Source organism: Semicossyphus pulcher, unplaced genomic scaffold, assembly GCF_022749685.1.
Source record: "Semicossyphus pulcher isolate SPU_LCO1_2020_fin unplaced genomic scaffold, fSemPul1.0.p SCAF_14, whole genome shotgun sequence".
NCBI classification, from domain to species: domain Eukaryota; kingdom Metazoa; phylum Chordata; class Actinopteri; order Labriformes; family Labridae; genus Semicossyphus; species Semicossyphus pulcher.
In genome coordinates this window covers 10,431,438-10,452,427 of record NW_027211648.1, presented here as the reverse complement: position 1 = coordinate 10,452,427, position 20,990 = coordinate 10,431,438, and the positions used below count along the sequence as shown (strand labels likewise).

General features: G+C 43.5%; 1 protein-coding gene across 3 annotated transcripts in view; it reads right to left on the bottom strand.

Annotated features, from left to right (window-relative positions):
- The window catches only part of LOC138590855 (single-stranded DNA-binding protein 3), a 42,802-nt gene that overhangs the window by 698 nt on the left and 21,114 nt on the right, over window positions 1-20,990 (bottom strand). Inside the window, exons 5-17 of one of the 3 annotated variants that reach the window (XM_069661255.1) lie at window positions 11,252-11,341; window positions 7,102-7,185; window positions 5,919-5,978; window positions 5,727-5,793; window positions 3,603-3,667; window positions 3,289-3,350; window positions 3,115-3,160; window positions 2,779-2,814; window positions 2,611-2,665; window positions 2,366-2,436; window positions 1,904-1,982; window positions 750-778; window positions 543-644 (exon numbers count right to left, since the gene is read on the bottom strand). In XM_069661255.1, coding sequence (XP_069517356.1) covers window positions 543-644; window positions 750-778; window positions 1,904-1,982; window positions 2,366-2,436; window positions 2,611-2,665; window positions 2,779-2,814; window positions 3,115-3,160; window positions 3,289-3,350; window positions 3,603-3,667; window positions 5,727-5,793; window positions 5,919-5,978; window positions 7,102-7,185; window positions 11,252-11,341 — 846 coding nt within the window. The remainder of the gene's footprint in view (window positions 1-542; window positions 645-749; window positions 779-1,903; window positions 1,983-2,365; window positions 2,437-2,610; window positions 2,666-2,778; window positions 2,815-3,114; window positions 3,161-3,288; window positions 3,351-3,602; window positions 3,668-5,726; window positions 5,794-5,918; window positions 5,979-7,101; window positions 7,186-11,251; window positions 11,342-20,990) is intronic. The other 2 variants (XM_069661256.1, XM_069661257.1) reach the window with 2 other exon arrangements.

Below are 20,990 nucleotides of genomic sequence, written 5' to 3'. Positions count from 1 at the left end.
CGAGGGTAAGAGACTGTCACAGTCTTACACAATCGTCACCGTAGCAACTACTTTGTTCCTTGGCTGAAAAATCAACATTTTCCCATGAGTTTGTCCTGAGATACAACAAATAAAAAGAACACGGCTATTTGTGTCTATCGACCGAGCACTGATACACAGGGTAAACAATGGACTGCTTAGTGATTAGTAAGCGGCTACAATGCAAGCAGAACATCAGAGACGGCAAAGTGCAATGCGTATAGGAAGCTGATTAGCTGCATGTCAGGTGAAGCCTCTGTTTTTTTAATAATTTTGGACTCAATAAACAAAAACATACTAAAAAAACGACTATAGATTCCAAAAAGGAAGTGTTGTTTAAAGTAACACGGCTACATCAGGGCTCAGACTATTGATAACGATTGAGTCAAGCACTTCATATCATCTGAGATCAATACTGAAGAATTCGGGGGGAACCCTCTGCTTGCATTCATCCACTGGTTCATGTAAGGACGTCAAGGATAGCTGTTAAGGGTCGTGAGATGTCAACCACTCGCTCTACTTACACTTTCGCTTTGGAATGGGTTCAAGAAGTTGCCGCCCATTTCGCCGTCGTCTCTCGGCGTTCCAGGAGGGTTGTTCATGCCCCCCATGTTATTTGGGGAGCTCTGGAGGAAGAGACGAACAGAAGCGATGAGAAGGCTTCTTACAGACAGTGGAGTAAATGCTCTGAATTAATGCTGGAGTTGTTTGAAAGTCAGATTTTTACTCACCTTTGGCAACCCGTCCATATCCCCAGACCCTGAGGAGGTGAAGGAAGAGACATTGTTTTTAAAGGTGAACTACAGTCCATCATTCATTTGTGAATCCACACAGTGTTAAAGTAACGGGGAATCTACACAGGCAACTTATTTGAAGCGTATTTTTGACGCGTGTAACGGGACAGAACCGCTCCAGTATTATTCACTGCTGCAATCTCCACCAGTCGCGTATGCTGCGCGAGAGGCGGGCGTAATCAGGAGTCATTTTCTGCTGCTCCGCTCGTTTAAAGAATCCATGTTAAACGATGTGATATCTTCATTTTGGCCAACTTCGATTTCAGTTTCCTATTGAAGCTATTGATGAGGCAAGACGAGCAGGCAAGAGTAATGTGAAAGAGCAATGAATATGCGCATTTCCTCAACTTACGTTCCTCTGACGCTACAGTGTCGGTGTAGAGTTCCAGTAATACAAGACCCTGCTCACCCTGTTGGGGTTCCATTCCACTATAACGACCTATACATTACCCCGCTCGTTACACAGCTATGTGTTCAAGGAATCAATTACTTGATAGACAATACTGATTTGGAAATGATTACATTTCTACCGTTTAAAAATAGTCAGTGAGAGCTGCGTCCAAAGCAACGGTTACCTCTGTAGCCTTCTTAAAATGAGCTAAGCTAGCCGTTTTTACTCACATTAAATGCTAACATTTCCACTGATGGTGAAGTAAGACACGGTGAACCGGAGCGCAGGAATCAGTGCAGCACCTGATTGAGGTTTTCTGGCAGAGTCTGTTGACATTTTCTTTTCCATTCACCGTCTTTAAACACCGCCGTATCCTGTACTGTGTGCTGTCTTCAGTCTTGTAGATCTCTCTGTCCTAGCCTACAGTTTTTAGGTCGTTTAACCATTACTGCTTTCTCTCTGCTGTTTTCGTCTCTTTTCTTTTTTTCCTCTGTAAACACACTGACGTCAAATTTACCAGACTTCTTTTGGCGGATTGATATGACTACAGGTAGTCCTCCGGATTGTGTGATTAGAGCCGAATCCCTAGCAACAGTCTGTTCTTCATAGCAACGGTCTGCTATTGAAAAATAAAAAACTTGTAATGCCGTAACTAACCAATCAGCATCGAGTGTTTAACACAGCCGTGTAATAAACCCACCTAGTGATCCGTTCATGTGGTGTGGCTCCATGGCTCCCATAGCTCCCATTGGCCCGTCAGGCCCAGGTCCCATAGGGAACTGGAAGAAAGATGTAAAGCAAACTTACAAATGACCTCTTTGATACAGCCGTGGTCTTTTCAGCTCAGGCTGAGGTAGAGATTTAATTTATTCTTCCTGGTATATTTCCAGTCTATTCTTGCTGAGCTCAGCGTGGCGGCATTATGCTCCTCTAATGCTGACGTGTGTTGGTGCCCAGTGATGTGGTTATAAACCCTGTTTGAGCTGGATTAATTTTTTGTGGGCAAGGTTGTGCGATTTTAATTATAACAACAGCGTCCATAGTTTTAACCCAGAATCAGTCTGTTGAGTCTGAACCTGTGATAAGCCTGGACAGTTTAACCTTCAAAACAAAATCACATTACAGAGCTTGATTGTGAACTTGAATCGTGTGCGAGACTCACATTGGGTCTGTTGCCTCCTGGTCCGATGGGATTCATCATTGTGTAGATGTTTTCACTGGAGTTAGTCGAATCTGAGGAACAAACTAAACTTTAGTGACATCATATCAGAGAGCTACAGGATTTTATCGAGCAAAAGCTAAACTAAAAAGATGAGTGTGGGGACACATTCATGCGTGTTTAGTGAGGAGAGATGGGATTGTCTCTGACACAAGTGTTAGTGCTGGGGACATAGTTAGGTGACGCACCACCTGGGCTGGGCATGATGGGAGTTCCAGGTGGACCTCCTCCGCCTGGAGGACCCTGAGGAACAATCGATAACGGAGGTTAAAATGACACTCGTCAGAACAGGAACACATCAGAGTAATCAAACTGTGCGCAGGAGAGCTCTCTTGTTCTGATGTATTTGAACTCACCACGTAGTTTCCTGGAGATGAGGAGGAGTAGGCTATCTGCAGAGAGGAAGAGGAAGCACATAATCAGATCTGAGTCAGAGCAAAGTGAATCTATACGGGCTGCACTAAATAAGAGGAACACTTTCACTTCAATAAAACCCATAAATAGCTTATGATCATTCAGACTGCTGCAAGGAGGTGTTGGGAAGATCAGGACGTAGCTTGTAATGTTTCCTGACTGTTCTCTTCCACACCTCTCTGAGCTGCTGAACCAAAGTTAAACATCATGAGCACAGCATTTGTACTGTTGTTTCCTCTTATACCTATAGTAGAAAAAGTGAAGGATTTCTGACTCACAGAGTTAGCATTAGGTCCTGGCCAAGGCCCTCTTCCTCCGGGACCCCTGAGGCAGAAAAAAAGGAGGAAGAGATTAATAAAGAGAAGGATTAAACTCTTTTAGGATACAGCGAAGCAGAGATTAACCTGCACTGAAAAATAAAGTCATATTTTACTACATGTATTTTAACTTACATGTTCATGCCTGGCATTGGGCCGCCCATCGAGTTGGGAGGAGGCCTCATACCTCCGTAATTCTGTGAGGAAAATCATTTCACAATAAGCTTTTTTAATTTGATGATTCATTCTTTATCTTTTTGGCTTTTTGTGCTAAACGTCCTCCTGATATTTTCACAAATATTAAACAGTCTGATATCAAAACAAAGATCAAATTTAAGCCTTTAAGAGTAGAAACATCCACATATATACAGTACAACTACATAAACCTGCTGATACCGAACCGTTTCATCTTCACAGTAATCAGTTTGTGTTGCTTCAGGTTGTCGTACCTGTGGGCCCATGGCCATCCCTCGAGGAGGGTTCATCCTCATCGGTCCGCCCATGTTAGGATGTCCTGCAAGCACAGACAGGATCACACTCTGACCGCGACACATGACACACCAGCACCGGCGCTGGTGTAAATCCACATATGGCTCCACTCTTTAAATCAGGAGCTAAGACACGCCACAGACAATGCTTCATCCTAATCTCATTAGTTGGAACCCTGTGGCCCCCCGGAGCTGTAATCTGCAGCCAGAATGGCCACAGAGCCCGAACAGAGGCAGACACACACACAACAGAAGAACAACAAAAAGCTGATGGGTGGAGTTTAATCCTAACATAAAATGACTCGTTCTAATATAAATATTTTTGGGTTGTAGAGGGATTTACAGCTTTTCTTTATCTCTTGTGATGATGAACCGAATCCTTCGGGGTATCTATTAAAGTTTGTGAAAACACACATTTGAAAGGCGACCTCTCGGGCTCTGGGAACTTTATCCATATTTAAGGTTTCTGTCTTCTCACTGTGTTACATTTAATCCATTTTAAACCATTTGTAGTGAAATAAAGAGAGAATTTATTACCAATTTCTACAGTCAAACCATGAAAAGTATTAAAAATATATATATATATATATATAATATATGCAGGAATCATAAAACCTAGAACGATTTACCCTGAGCATGAATCTATTGATATTTACATCACATAATGTTCAAGAATAATTTCTAATAATATCATACATGAACACAACATGGACCTAGACAAGCTACAGAAGCTGAGTTAATGAATGAACCAATTAAAGGTAGGGATGCACGATATTGGATTTTTTGCCGATATCCGATATGCCGATATTTTACAACTCATTTAGCCGATTACCGATACCGATATTTTTTTCCCGCACACCTAATTGTAGTGATCATCAACTCTCTTCTGTATTGGAATTAGCGTGCAGTATAATGGTGATACTCTTATCACATTTGTTACAACGGTCGGGGTGACGGGTCTTGAGATGGTTAATCAAGTTTGTGGTGTTGAAAGACTTTGCCTTGGCTCCTCCTCGCATCACCGAAGCTGAGCAGTCATTGCAAATAGCAGTTTTGCTGTCTATTTCGGACACTTTGAAAAACTTCCACACCACGGACATTTTGGCTTCTGACTCTCGCATGCTGCAGGTGGACACACGTGACGTCATCACGCTGCGCCGCGCAGGTCTTCTTCGCGCCGGGGGCATTGCGCCGAGGTCGGGCATTTAATCAAGTATGCAGCAGCCCATTATTTTATCAGTTAATTATATTGGCGGATATCGGCCAACATGCCGATATCCGATAGTTCATTTTTAAGCCAATATCGGCCGATACTGATAACATGCCGATAATATCGTGCATCCCTAATAAAGGATCATTTATTTTAGGACCATGTAAGAATGCTAAAACAGTTGTGGTGATTTTCTCACCAGTTTTTGCTAAAATCACATCCAAACCACATTTTAAAATGTGCTATGAGAGGCCAGGAAAAATACCCTGCTAAATAACATTTAAATGTAATAATAAGACATTTTTTAGATGAGACAGAAATCATTGCTGTTTAAGCCTCTTAAGGAGTGTATATACAACTTTATTTAAGACTAATAGAGTCATTAAGACGTACTTTTAATACTTTTCTTTTACATCTAAAAAGTGGCCTGCGTCCTATAAACCACTGCGACCAATGTGCCAGTGTAAAATGCAGAGAGAGGGATGTTATTGTGTTACGGTATGTTACCCAGACGATGGCGCAATAATCTAGCAAAAGCTTCGTCACGGACATGCGCCGACATCATCGCCAATAATCAATGTTACTGTAGGCTGAGCTCGACTAGCTAGCTAGCAGGATGGCAACATGGTGAAAACAGATGGTCGGCTGTAATTCATGTGTTTTGAATGTGTTTCAAATGAAAATACATTTAAATAGTATTGAAATAACTTTTATTAATAAATAGCTATAAAAAACGTTGTTCCTTCTGAGAGACGCCCAAAAACAGACTGCGTCTTATTTTCCAGTGGGACTTATATTCTGGGTTTTACGGTGTCTTACAAATGAGACTTATCGATCAAAGACGCATCATCTTTTGTACAAAACGAACATCTTACCTTGCGGTCTTGTCGGGTCTAAACTGTTTGGCAGGAGAGGCTGAGATCCAGGGATTCCCCCCGGAGGCTGAGAGGAAGAAACCGGACATGAAAACTGATTAAAGCCTGATTCACCTCCGGCAACACAAATACTTTAAAATATCAAATCTATACAGAAGGTGGAGGGGAAATGCAAAACTCGAGTTCAAGTACCTGATTTGGCATTCGGAGTGCGGGGCGCGGTCCACCTGGATACCGCGGTGACATGAATGGCTGCAGAGAGAAAGGGAGTCGAGAGGAGGAGAAAAGGGGGTTGAGGGAGGAGAAAGAAGGGGCACACAGTTTTCATTACTGATACATCCGAGAGCTCTCAAACAGGGGCAGCACTGAGGACACACAGATGGACACAGTGCGGTTTGGACAATGGAGGATGAGACTGAAGGATCGCAACTTTATCGACACATTTGACTGGAAACACTCAAGAAAAGACACTTAAGCGAGAGTCTGTGTTTAACGAACTTTATAAAAGCCTGCTTAGACTCACACTCAAAGCATGGATTGGTGTGTGTGTGTGTGTAAAAACACCGCTAACACAGCTCCCTGCCCGCTCTTGCTGTGGTGTAAGCTGATTCGGCCTGTGGTCTGCCTGGCGTAGTTAGAGACACCTCAGGCCAACAACACTGTCCAAAACCTTAGAGGAAGCATGTCCACACTCTCTCACAGACCAGACGGAAACCAGAAACCACATGAATGAAGAGCCGGGCTGCCGCAGATAATGGGCGGAAGGCTTCACCTCCAGTGTGTCACGTGTAGCTACTGTTGTGGATAAGTGCACGCTGACACTAAAGATGAATGCAATAAATATGCGATAATCTAACTGGTTTATGTGTGTGTAAAGTGGGTGTGCATATCTGTACGTATATATGTGACGTGTCCATAGTGCCTGTCCCCTCTTTTATTTATAAGGCAAGAAGAAGTAAGCAGGCCGAGCAGGAGGGAGTGTGCCGTGTTCGTTCGTGCATGCGTGTGTGTTAAGAGTAGAGGAGCAGATAAGCGTGCAACCCCCCACAAGCTGCTCCGGGGGGCGGGGCATGGAGTGAATTATTCATCCCACACGGGGACAGCCGGTGCTGGGCCTCGGTGAGGAGCGGGCCCTGCTGCCTCTGGATGCTCTGCTTTTGTAAAGAGGAGCCAGAAACTAGACGGGCCGATGTCTACCAGGAGTTAGGCAGAGCAGAAGGAGCGCTAACAGAGCTCGAGGGAAGGAGGTGAAGGAGAGGAGGAAGTGTGCGAGTAGTGAATGGAAAGAGCAGAGTGTGTGTGGGCTAGAGGGAGGGGGGGGTCTGGAGGGAATGAGCGAGAGAGGGGTGTTTGAGAGAAAGTGCTTGGGTCTTACCTGGCCGTGGGGTCCCATCATTGGGTTGCTGGGGTTGTGTGGGGGGGGCTGTGCGTGGGGGGACTGCTGAGAGCCGGGTGGTCCCTTTAAGAAAGAAGAGCGATATCAGAGAGGGGGAGGGGGGGGGGGAGGGGGGTGTACACCTGGAGGAATTACCCAATCAAAGTCATGAGAAAGGGGAAGAGAAGGGTGGGACCTTTAAGGGGGTCTTACAGTTGAGGTGGAAGAAGAAGAGAAGCAAAGAGATGGATAAAGCTGGGAAAGTTACTTTAAATATCGGGATACGGGAAAAAAGCACAGAATCAAAGCCAAAGTCTGAATTTGCCTTCAAAACAAGCAGAGAGAAGTCAGTATGAAGCATCATTTATTTGCAGGGTGACCTGAGTGCATGTGGAGAGACTTTAAGAGATGATTCTGTGGACCCTCGGGTCAGAGGACCATGTGCAGTTCTCCTCTCAGCCACATGGGGGCAGTGTTGCCAAAGGCTCAGAGCAACAGGACAAGCGGCAGCAGTACGAGCAGCAGCAGGACAGGCACTATCGGCAACTTGAAAACTACAAGGATACAAACTAAATGAACACAAGTTGGAGTTTTCCTGCGTATTGTGAACCTCCTTCATTGTGACGATGTATGAAAGGAACCCCCGAGCCTCTCAGCACACTGCTGTGTCATTGCTGACATTTCACTTTAAGGCAAGGGGTGAACGACCCCTAATAAATAACTCTGCAAGAGTTCCTCTTGTCATGTATCCCTCCTAATCATCAGACCTGCCTCAGTGGGTTTGGGGGTGTAAACTGCATACCTACAAGTTTGCCAGAGCAAGTAGGTTTGAGAGTCAATAAATGGCACCAAACACAAATGTTTAGAGAGTAAAGTGAGAGGAACTGAACTTTATGACTCCATAAAAAAATAAAAATTTTGTCCACCATGTTTGACTGATCTAATAGGGTCGCTACCAGAGGTGGGAATCGCAGGATAGCTTGCAACACGTGGCCCGCGATAACGATAATATCCTGATACAGCGACTGTAAAAACAAATCAGGACATTGGATTTGAAAGTGGCTGGCACATCTCATAACTTCTTTATACAGCTGTCTGACATCATCCTGCTGTCAACTTCTTCTACAGCCAATTTATTTCCGTTCACGTTACCCTAATTCATGTCATAAGCACCATCGCGAGGAGTCATGAAGTAGTGACGAAGTGAGTGAAGTTTAGAGCACCAAACATTTGCCAATTAAGAATCTATATTTGGCGCCAGCCCATCAATAATTGTATAGCATGAGTCAGGACGACGATATATTGCTGTATCTATAGTAGTCGCTACTGATGCTACAGATGCTGATTCAACAAAACAGAACCTACTTTTACAAATCAATTAATAGCTTTTGTTTTGGCTTTTTTTCCGAGCAGAAATGTGAAACATTTGCTTTCTTAAAGGAGCAGTTCTCTCCTGGGAAAAGCCGCTGTCAGTCAAAGCTGGTGTTCTCTGTAATCGATAGAAGCAATAATATTTGAATTGGCGACATAGCTGTCGAAAGAAAGCTTGTGGTTTCGCCCATTCTACATTCCTACAACACCCAGCGTGCATTGCGCCCCTCCCTCTGAAAGGAACGGCCCAGCGAGAGACGCTGGAGTGAAATACTGTCGTTTCACTGCAGGCAATGGCTCAGAGCGGTACAGAATCCAAAATACGACGAGAATATACCGGTGGGTCGTCTAAAAAATCTTCAGGTCTGCAGTCTACATTTCAAACCTGATGATTTTGAACGAGACATTACATCGGAGGCGGGCGTCCTAGATTGAGGAAGTGTAGTTTAGCAAGCTCCCAGGCCTCCGCCAGACGACTCGTTGGCGGAGGTTTTCCAGGGCCCATTGGACAAGCGGATAGCGTCCTCCAAAGGCACAGGGAGAAATTGCATTTTGTTTGGCATCAGCTCCCCATAATAGCATGACAGGACTGAGGTTGAAAATCGGCGAACTGGCCCTTTAATTGTGAGGATTAGCTGCTACGAGACAAACACTTTACCTGAGGCTAGGTGAACCATGTCATTCGTGGGGGCTTCATATTTTTCAGACAAAGTTCTTGTGTAGCTGAATGTGTCACACTGATCAGCAGAGCATGTGGACGTCATAAGAAAACATTTATGTCAAATGATAACTGGTCTTAACGATGAGCAAGAACCAGCACAACAACCAAAGCTTTCCGTTACAACAAGGTCCCTCGAACACAACACGCACATGCACACGCACACAAACCCTCGCCCAATCTCACTCCCCCACCAATGTTATAAATAGCACTTCCATGCGTCTCTCCTCACCCTCTCTCCCCCCACCCTTCCCCCTTGCTTATTCACATTCGTACTCTCACAACACCCCCCCCTTCTCTCAGCACATTGCCTCGTTCTCCAGCAAACAATGGAGTGGTAGGTCGCCACAGAAACAAACACTGGGCCACAATCCTGGTGGCGCTGATCTTTCACATTTCCTCTTTTTCTTCTCCTCCTCACCCCTCTTCATCTCTCTCCATCCTTCTCTCTCTCTCTCCATTGTGTCACTCGCTTTTCCTCTCCTACTCTTCTCCTCCACCTTATCGTGCCTCCTGCCAAATGCCAGTGCTGTCCATCACACCGCTGCCTCACTGAGGGATGTGTGTGTGTGTGTGTGTGTGTGTGTGTTTGTGACTCCGTGTATGTATTCCTGCATGTGTTTGTGTGTCTCATTCTCTTCACTCTTCAGACAGCCATCTCCCACACTAAAACCTTTCCCTTCACAGAGCCGAGACGGGTCAGAGACAGAGACGGAGACGGAGATGGAGATGGAGGAGCCGGAGAGAGGATGAAAACGGGGACGGCTGAATCATGAATCGGACGAACAGCAGCCCGACGAGGGCGAGCCACAGATGAATGAACGGTGTGAGCATCAGAGGCTGTGGTGGGTGTAAATATCAAGAGCGGAATAAACGATGGTTTGAAAAATGTGGGAAGAAAGAAAAACAAGTGGGAGAGTTGGGATTGTGGTGTCATCTGATCAAACTCAGCTTGATTACCAGGAATCTTTTGATGCTCGATGTATGAGGCTGATATCCAGAGTTTTTAAAATCTGATAATAGAACAGCTGATATATTTTATTATTTATACTAGCACACAGTTTGTGACACAGACATGTCTTTATAAATGCTTTTAAAGCTGTGTAATAAACATTTAATGAGGCATGATAGTTTTAACAACAAGAAAATATATTATACAACACTTAGTTCCAACCAAGTCATCTGATTGGACAAGAGGCATTCCATGAGTGCTGATATAGTGTATAACATCACTGGGACTTTTCACTCTGTGTATCACTCCGCCTCCGCCAGGTGTTCTGAATACTGTTATTTAACATTACAGCAGATTGTGTATGTCGACACTGATCAAGCTGGTACCTCTGAATCACACAGCAGATCACTGATTTTAAAAAATCCAAACAAACAGTAAATCATACAAAGCTGCTTTGTGGTAAAGTATAGACACAAACAAAGTAGCAAAAGGAGAATGTCTGGGTTGCTTGGCAACAAAAGTGCAGCTTCAGTTAAATTGTGGAAGTAGTTGAGTTGGTGGAGCAAATATTAATAATCTGTTTTGTTACTTTTCACTACTGTTTGCCGCTTGTATAGTTGTTGTATAAAAGCACACTCGAGGTTGTGATGTTATACTAAATATCAGCACTGCTGCTTTCTTCAGCACGAGGCCTAGAACCGAATCACAGCAGTGCTGATATTTAGTATAACAACACGACCTCAAGTGTGTTATTGCTTAAATATAGTCTGGTCTCCAGATAAAAGTAATTGTCACAAAGCTTTAAAAATTAAAGTTATTTTGTTTATCAGAGATTACAGTACATTTTGGGATAGTAGACTGCTAATAACAGCAATAACAATAATCCTAATTGAAAACAAACACAACTTATATAAACTTCAATAAACTAAATAAAATATGTATTGTTTCACTATCTGCCCTTATATGAAATCTAACCTAATATCTCAATATAGGTCGACAACATTAGTTAAGTCTTATATTAATCTGGCTCTGTTTGATTCTGGAGAGTCGGTGATGGATGAAAGATGGAGAAGTGAAGAGGGCTGTGACAGAGAGGGTCAAAGTCTTACCTGGAAGAAGCCTGGGGGCATTGGACCACCTGGCATGGCGTCGTTCGGGGGCATGTTGCCCATCACCGGGCTGGGCGCTGCCGCTGCGCTCTGAAACACACAAAGGTAGTGATTAAAACACGGTGTTTAAGTGTCAATGTGTGTGTGCACGTGTGTACCCACAGCAGCATGTATGTACATGATGCACTGCCAGCCAAATTACTACAGGGGGCAGTGTCTGCACCTGCAATCACAACAATATACTGCCCCCCCTTCTCATCTAAAGTTTAATGGTTAATTCAGAAAAGTGTCTTCATTACAGCCTTTAAACTGTTCACTCATCACTGTGAGAGAGAGAGCAGAAAAGGGAAGAGCAGAAGGCTGTGGACTCATCTCTTAAGGAGAAATGTTGTTCTGAAAATGTATAAGAATCAGATATCAGGGAGAAACATTCATTTCAGAGACCAGAGTAGTGCCTAACCGACCTATAAGAGCTGTTGTTTCCATTTAAAGCTTATTAGTCTACAAGCTATCCCATGGTTAATATGATTATATAAGTTCTATTATGATTTGTTTCAAACAAGAACATTGTTGAATTATTTGGTTATCAAATGAACAGTCATGTCAAGTCATGTTTCCACAGAACTGAGATCATGTTCTTATATGCAAAACACTGTGACTGTAACGCCTTCCACAATATGGTTATTTATAAGTGTCTTCACTAAAGCCAGTGTAGACCAGTACCAAACTAAAGTCACACCTTTAAGAAGTGTGTGTTTTCTTCCATGCGAGTTCACTCGATTGAACTTATAAAAATGAATTGAACCCGTGAGTTCAACAGCTGAAGAAAAACATAACTTCTGTTACGTTGCAAGTTTAAATGATGAATCTGTGCAAAAATTAGACAACAGTTTTACCACAAGGTTTATAGTTGTTTGGAATTTGATAAACTTCTTTCAAAGATTATGTTTTGCCCTTTCATGCCTGTATTTAGAGAGAGGACAGTGGGTAGTGTCAGAAACAGGGGAACTTTAACACATGTTAAAATCAGGAGGGTCATGATGAATTACCGATTTTTCAAATTAATTTACAGAAGTTTACTTTAGTTTGAACACACTTTTTATAAGGTATGTTTGCATGTCAGACTTTTATCTTCTTAATGTTAACAGTAAATATAGAACACTGTTACATAAAAGTACACGCCCGTCTTCATCTCCTCAAATACTTGAAATTCTGTCCATGAAATACCACTGACTTTTTTTTTTTTTCAACTGGCATGATTAAAAATTTCTTATAATACAATTATAGCAAGTGGGAATGATAAGTGCTGAAGGGCCGAGGGTTGGAGTTGAACCTGGGGCAGCTGCATCGAGGAATATAACCTCTGCACATGCGACGCACGATTCAAGAGCTGAGCTAAACTGGCGCACAATGATTACATTTTTACACAGTAAAAAAAAAGTGTACATGTTTTATCCTCATGTATCATTTTCTAAAATTCACAATTTTGAATTCTTAAGATAATCAAAGATTTAGAAAAACTTATAAATATAGTGACAAGTCATCAGCAAAACATTGAGTTTTTTATAGTGCATTACATATTACGGGTTACTAGCTGCTAAAGACAGTAAGTCTCAATGGCACGTTATTAGAAAACAATAGCTTAAATGTACTTAAAGATGATGACAGAGATGTCCTGAGCCGAGGAGAGAGATGTTGGTATCGGCTAAAATGAAGTACATCCTTTTTTTAGTCTTTAAAGTAACAATCCCAAACCTTTTCATTTAAATAAATGTCTGTTAAGTCACTATCTATCACCGAATGAGGCAACACAACAGCGATTGAACCTGTGGCCCACTGATGAAAGCCTTTGCATTTGCAGTATGTAGTGTTATTATGGACTGGGTGTCTGTGGCGACATTAGTGGGGAAAAAAATCACAAGCAGCGCCCAGTTAGTGACGCGTTTTCCATCAGCCAGCAGTAGTTGGTCTGCCAGAGAGGGTAGGCGGAGCTAAGCGGCTGCTTTTTTGGTCTCTGCAAGTGTTGCCAGTGAACAGTAATCTACTATGGCTGAACAAACAAAGAAAAGATCGATGACTACAGATACAACTTCAAAAATAAGTGAAAATCCAAAGAAAAAGAAACTAATTTGACACTCAGATGAAGGCAAACAGTCTAAAAAGGAAAGCGAAGAAAATCAAGAGTTAGCACCATGACAAAGGGAGCCAGCCATGGAGGTCTGGTGAAATTGCGAAGCGTGCTCTCGAAATTCCCAATTATCGCCAGTGGGAGGCGCTCAAGAGCACAAAAATTGAAATCTTGGTGATCGTATCTTTAACACTCTACTACTGATGGAGAACTGCTATACATGTGACAGCTGGACTCTGCTGTGTGAGCGTTTTGCTTCGTATACACGAGTGACTTTTCTTTGACACCAGGTTTGATGATAGCAAGGATTCGTTAGCGGTAACAAAGCGGTTATGTCTCTTCTCTCATTAGCAGCAAGCAGTGAGTGCAACCTTAAGTTGCTCATCTTGAGCCGGCACAGACCGGTTCAGATCAGGATCGAGTAGAAAAAAAATCTAAATCCGGACCTTCATAGTGAAAAGCCTGGACAGCAAATATGAATAAAAGCAAAAAAAGAACACACTTAAACCTTCTGAGAGCAACTGCTTCAATGTTTGTAGCACTTTTAACAACAAAACAAGTGTTTCCAGCCTCCGTCACGTCACTCAGACAGTATGGAAAAACAAAAGTAGGATCCGGGCTGGAGGAGAGGGGGTGAATGATTCAGCCCGGGAGTTAAATATGATATAACTGTATTCTTGTCAACACACATAGATGGAGACGCGTGTTCAGAGTGCTTACATAAGCACGCCGGAACAAACACACACGCACGCAAGCAAGCACACGAACGCACAAAAAATCTCAAACACACACACACACAAACAGGGACACACAAAGAGTTGCATCACAGGCTCATAAAGTGCAGCCCTTCAGTACAGAGAGGCAGACAGGGGAGAACCGCAGGCTACAGGACCAGAACGGGGCGGGGGGGGGGGGGGGGTTAAGACCCAGGGGAGGGAGACGTTCAAACACACACACACACACACAGTTCCACCAGCGCACACACCTGATAACACTCTACGTCCATGTGACACATACTGTATGCTTGGACAACAACGCAGTCTGCCAATTACACGCATGTACACAAACACACACGCTGCCCTTCTTCTGCTATCTGAAACTAACACACACATTAACTGGGAAATCACACACACACACACACACACACACACACACACACACCTCCCCCCATCTTTATGCTAATTCTGCTAGTGAACATGAGCAGGCCACTGAGTCCCTGGGGAAGAAGCAGGGTCGGCTGCCTCTCTCTCCTCCTCCTCCCTCCCTCCCTCCCTCCCTCCCTCCCTCCCTCCCTCCTCTCTTCTCCTCTTCTTGCACACTTTTCTCTCCATCTTTTCTCCTCTTCCTGACCCCCCTCACTTATTTATCCCAGCACACACACACACATACACACACACACACACACACACACACACACAGATAGACACACACACCTTCTCCGTGCCCCAACCCCTGTACAATTCCTCCCCATCACAACCTCCTCTCCCCCCCCCCCCCCAGTAGGGTGTCAGCAGCTTGCAGAAGCTGTTGCCATGGAGACAGGTCCTATCTGCACTCTGTCCCCCTGGCATCCCCCGCTCCAGGAGCGCAGAGAGAAGAGAGAGAGAGAGAGAGAGAATAAGAAGATGCAGGAGAGAGAGAGAGAGAGATAGAGTGAGTTAGAAGAGTGAGGCAGAAGAGGAGAAAACGGTACCAGGAGGAAGATTTCTGTTGACAATCAATCACTTGCTCACGTTGTTGCTATAGACTGTTAATGATCTACTATCTGCTTGTGCGTTTCACGATGTGCTGGCTGAAATTGAAAGCACACAGAGAGCGCAGTCGCCACCAGCAAAGGTAGATTTAGTATTCAGTCGCTCTTTATTAAAACCAACTGGCCTGAGGAAATACAAAAAGGATTCAACAGTGCTTTTTCAGTTCTGTAGTGGCGCCCACAAACCCGCCTATATCTAGTTCTATTTTAACTCAATGCTCAGAAGAGGATGAAACCTTGTGACGAGGCTGCCTTCTATAATCAGAACTGTTCAGAGAGAAAGTGAATCTAAAGGAAGCTGTCGTGTTGACATTGGTGCAGGTAAACAATAACTGCAGGAAATGCAGCTAAGAGCACAGGTAGCTTCACTCCAACAACAAGACGACGGCACCAACAGCAGACAATTAGCTGATATAACGAACATGGATATTTGCACTCCAGTTGAATTATTCATTCCCAGGCTGAATGTATAGAAAAGAAAGTGTGTTTATGAACGAGTGCAGGCAGGGTGGCAGCACAACTTAAAGGAGCTTTAATGCCCGACATGCAGCGGGAAGGAGAAGAAGAAGACGTTTCTTTCACTGGAGCGGGCTGAAAGTTCAACTAAACCCACGGGACACATTTTCAAATGTCTGGGAATATTTACTCTGTTTAAACTGTGAGCGATATTTTAATGGCCTTCCTCGGCAGCGCTGCGCAAACACAGCGTCAAAGCATCCAGGAGCCACATGGAGACAAAGACAACATAAGGTTTAAGTTTTTATGATACCTGGATATCAATAATACAGACGAGAACTCATAGTGTAGCTTCAGCAGTTTTGGATGCTAACTGCTAACTTAGGCTAGCTTACTATATCAAGAAAAACAGATTAAATGAAATTGGCTTTACATCTATAAATTATGATTGTCTTTGCCACAACATTAAGATAAACTTTTACAGGAAAAGCTAATGGCACTGCAAGTCATCGAAATATTAGATACAAATCTATGATGGCTGTAATATATTATTAATACAACTGATATGATGTAAGAAATTCTTGCAAAATCTAATGAAGATTGTGTAATCTTACTGGGGCTCCTGAAGCATCAACATGTCTTATTCAAGTGTTCAGCAGACTTATGATGACCTTGAATGTAACAAAACAAAGCTCGAAAAATGTTTCGCAACTTTACTAAACCAACTGAAACTAAAATCATTACTTTATTACTCTATTAGTTGATTGACAGGAAATTAAATGTTATTTTGTCTGATGGGATGGTAAACAGGTTTTCTCTTTTGGGTTGGGACCGTCGGTCGAACCCATAGACTGTATAAAAAGATGGACGACATGACAGCTCCCTAAAAGTGAAGCCAAACCCTCTCTATCGCCCCCTGCTGACTGGCTGCAGTATAGGTCATAAAGCCCACCTCCTCCATGTTAACAGATGGGACATGAGTCAAACTATAAAATCAAAATACATTTTCCTGACACATGGTTTCTGTCATTATAGTTAGTTCTCATCATGCTGATTTACAAGTGTTCATTTTTCTGACAAGTTTAGTTTTAATTAGTTGCTGTAAAAAGGATGATTGACAGCTCTGTTGACAAATACGGCTCCTGCAGCCGATCTGTTCCTGATTAGCAGAGCAGAGGAGGATCTGCGAGAGATGTAACTAAAACAATCACTACAGTCATTGAAGTTTCCATATCTGTGAACGTCTGCTTCAGACCAACACAAGAAGCTTTTCTGCTGTTAAACACGCCGACGTGCAGGATCCTTGTTTATTTTCCGGTAATTTAAGTGTGCATGTTTTGGTTAGCAGAAGTGGCTACAGCGGCTCCACCTAACATTGGTCATAGTTTTGGACTGATTATAAGCTCGCCTGTATTCTGATGCGTTACAGAATGATCAATGAAGAAAATAAAGCAGATTCAAGAGTTAAACACTCATTAGCTCTTGAATCACCAGAAAAGGCTGAATGTAGTTAAATACCTGACAGACAGGCAGGTGAGCCATCCTGCTGAGCTCATCATACTGAAGCTTCTTCCTCCAGGTTATCTGGTTGGGTCTGTTTGAAGCTGGTTCAGATCTCACTACAGGCCTAAAGCTGCAGACGTGCAACGTGAAGGTACAACTATTGATTCCTTTTATAAACGTTTCCCCAAAGGCTGCAACTTATTTTATTATTGATGGCCAATTATTTTCAAGAGTGATCTTTGATTGGAAAGCGGATAAAATTGTTCCCAGAGCCCAAAATGACTTCTTTAAATTTGCTTTTGTGTCCAACCAACAGTCCAAAACCAACGTCTCTTCATTACTACCATTAACAGAGACAAAGCAGAGACATTCTAACAGTTAAAAATGACTAAAACCATTACTTGATTATTTAAAAAGGGGGGCAATTCTTTTTATTTGACTAATCGATTAAATCAATATTAATATCTTAATATTAATCATTGAAACAACCCCACGATGGCGTATTTAGGGTAAAATATTTGGCGCCTTAATCCACCGTCGTGTCTCCCTGTGAGGACAACATGTTGTGCGTCTTTCCCTCCTTAGTACAAACCCACAGTGTTGATGAATAATCCATCAGAGAACAAAAGACTAATGATCTGATTGGCCGGTACGGTACAGTACGTAGACGGGCTTTACAGAACAGCATTGATCCCTCCCTCTCCATTTCCTTCTCCCTCTCCCTCACCCATAGGACCTCCCGGACAGATCAATAGTGCTCAACACATTATTGACCTCCGCCTGATACCTTTCACAGGGATAAAGACAGAGACATAAACAGGGGATGGAGAGAGGGGAGAGGTAGGGAAAGACAGCCAATGTATCTGCGTGTGTGTGTGTGTGTGTCTGTATTTATGTGAGTCCCTGCCTGGAGAGGCTACTAATCTACATTCTGGTTCACACTGATATGTACCTCATCACTGTCTCCTTGACCTGCTGTCCTTAGCGCACAGAGAGAGGGAGGGAAAGAGGGAGGAGGAGGAGGAGTGAGGATGGAAGAGGGTGAGGAGACGGGAGGAGAAATAGCTGACTGTGGTGATCGAGCTAATTTATCGGCCCAGTCAAAACAGTGCGTTTCGCCGTGGAGCAACAGGACACGGCTGCAGCCCTCACCGTCGCGTCTGATAAACAAATGCACACACACACAAAAACACACACGCATACAATCTCTGAAAGCCCAGCTGGTCCTCAAAACTGGCACCCCACACACACACACACACACACATGCGCGCGCTTCCCCAAACCCTGCTGCCAAGGTAGCAGTACTGAACCAGACAGACAGATTGGCGCACATGCTAACACACACACGCACACACACGCAGGATGACAGCACTAATACATGCTGCAGACACAACATCCACTTAGCCAACACTCCAGAGAGGAGAAAGAGACGAAAGACAATAAGAATAAGAAAAGTAACATTAGCATCCATGCACAAGTGTTGATTGAAGCTCTGTTCTCAGTTGTTCTCCTTCTCCTCCTCGTCGTATTAAAACATTGATACAACTCAACAGCTCTCAGGAGAGATGGAGTCAGTGGGTCAATCCCAATCAGGACCCTTAACCCTTAACCCCGTCCACTCCGCCTCCGTCTCTGTGTTCATGTTAGGGGTTAGTCTTTGGCAAATAAGTTAATGTGGCTTAGATCACAGAAAAGATTTGCAAATTTGTAAAAAGTTTTTGTAGCTGTAGAAACTATTAGATTTCATCAAGTCCGAGTCACAGACACACAAATTTCCTGACTGCATGTGTGACCCTGAAGTTACAAGCTACGAGCACAAGTTTCTTTACACCTCTGCAAACCAGCCAATCAGCTCGCCTCCACGTTGTCCACTGACCATCCAATCAGAGGAAGCTAAACTGTCCAATCAGGACGCAGCTGATTCTAGAGTCTACAATTTGACCCCATGCACACCAGCACTTTGCAACTTGTATCTTCTTAACTGAAAGCTGTTGCTTTGCTTTAGTAGAAGAAAACATCAACACTCCTGATAGCTGCCATCATTCAAGTGGTTTTAGGTTATCATGATGTTTATGTCAAGTAAAGCCAAAAAACCCACTAACAGCCAGCTTTGTTGCTTAGTGGGAAAGGCTACAATCGGCATTCAGACCCGGGTCAAATGACTCTGCAGTAGACCCGGGTAATTATCGCCTCGGCTCCGATCTGCAATGATGAGAACACAAAACCCGTGTCGACACGCTAATCTCCGCCCCCTCTCCGGTGCGATGCTATGCTCCGTCTGTAACTTCTGCGACTCCTTGTCATCTCAGCTACAAATGCCGCCCGTCTCCGTCCGAGCAGCGCTTGTCGGCGCCGAGTTTGATAAACAGACTGAATGAGTAATAGATACAATAAAGACCTAACCACGGTAACATCTTCACTGTTTACTAACCCTGTCTCCGGCCGTTTGTGACGCAGCAGAAAAGAGACCGACAGGAGTATACTTCACTGGCAATGGGAAAAGAGACAATCGACATTTAGAAGCAGGTCTTCCCAGGTCTGAAAAACCTGCACCAACACGCTGAATTTAGGTGGGAAAGAGGTTTAACAAAAGCGTGATTAACAGCGCTTAACCTGTAAATAAGAGTATGATTGTGATTTACAAGCTTCTGCTCTCACTCGTGTTTACACAGCAGCTTGTGCAACACGTGTGTGGCACTTCTTCCTAACTTTATCACCCAGCTAATTATCCAGTTTAATGGAGCTCTTTCCACTTTTTCCATTACAGTGCACTGATAATGCTCGTGGAGGAGAAGACGCAAACAGAGTGTAAGGAAGAAAGCATGAAACAGCTATCTTTTGGAGGAGAAGAGCTTCTTTTGATCGAAACGCAAAGATTATTTTGACCTTGAAGTAACGTTAGAAAAGAAACATTGCAGGTTGCTTTAAATGGTGGATAATGTAAGTACATATAGGGTGTATAAATATGCAGTTTAATGCTTGGAGTTTAAATGTTTAATGAACATTTAAGGTAGGAGGAAACGCTCAAATAAAACAGTGCATGCTGAAGATTATGTTTGCCTTATATCAGCATTTGTATTTGCATTTCGCGTGTGCTTAAATCCAATAAAACCAACCGCTAAACGAGAAGAAATGTGACGTATTGTATTTTCCTTAAAGCAAACAGATCTCCAGCAGTTACTCGATTTAAAACAAAAAGAAAACTAGCCCCGTCCCTCCCTCTCTCACCGTCTTGACATTTGCCCACTCAGCTCTATTTTCAAATACCTCAACTGTCTCTCGGTTCAGTCTTCTCTGCCCTCGCCTTCTCGGCACTACTAGGCATTGTGGGTAAACAGCTAGATTAGCCAATCAATCTTCTCTCGGGAGCAGGGGTTGTAGTGGTGATGAGGGCGGGAGGGAGGGAGGGAAGAGATAGGAAGAGAGAGAGAGAGAAAAAGAGGAGGGGAGCTGGGGAGAGGGAGTGAGCGATAAGGCGGGTGAGACGAGAAGGGGCGGGCGGAGGAGAGGAGTAAGAGATATAATAAAGAGGGTGGGAGGCAAAAAGGGGAGGGAAGATGCAGATGTGGGGGTGGTGCAGAGAAACCACGAGCAGCGAGAGAACATGATGGGAACAGGCTCAAGTGATGCAAAGGAGAGAACGAGGAGAGGGGAAGGAGTGTGAGAGAAGAGAGGAACGTGGGCAGATGTGTAAAGAAAGAGTGAAGAGCAACAGTGCAGGTAGAAATTAGAGGAAGCAAATGAAGGGTTGAATAATAAACGATAACTGCATGATGACACAGTGCTGCTGGAGGAAGATAAAATACTGTTCATGTACGTACAGGTTTATACAGTTCAGTCAATCTAAAGGAAATAATTTATATTATATATGAAATATTTTAATAACTGACTGACGCTTG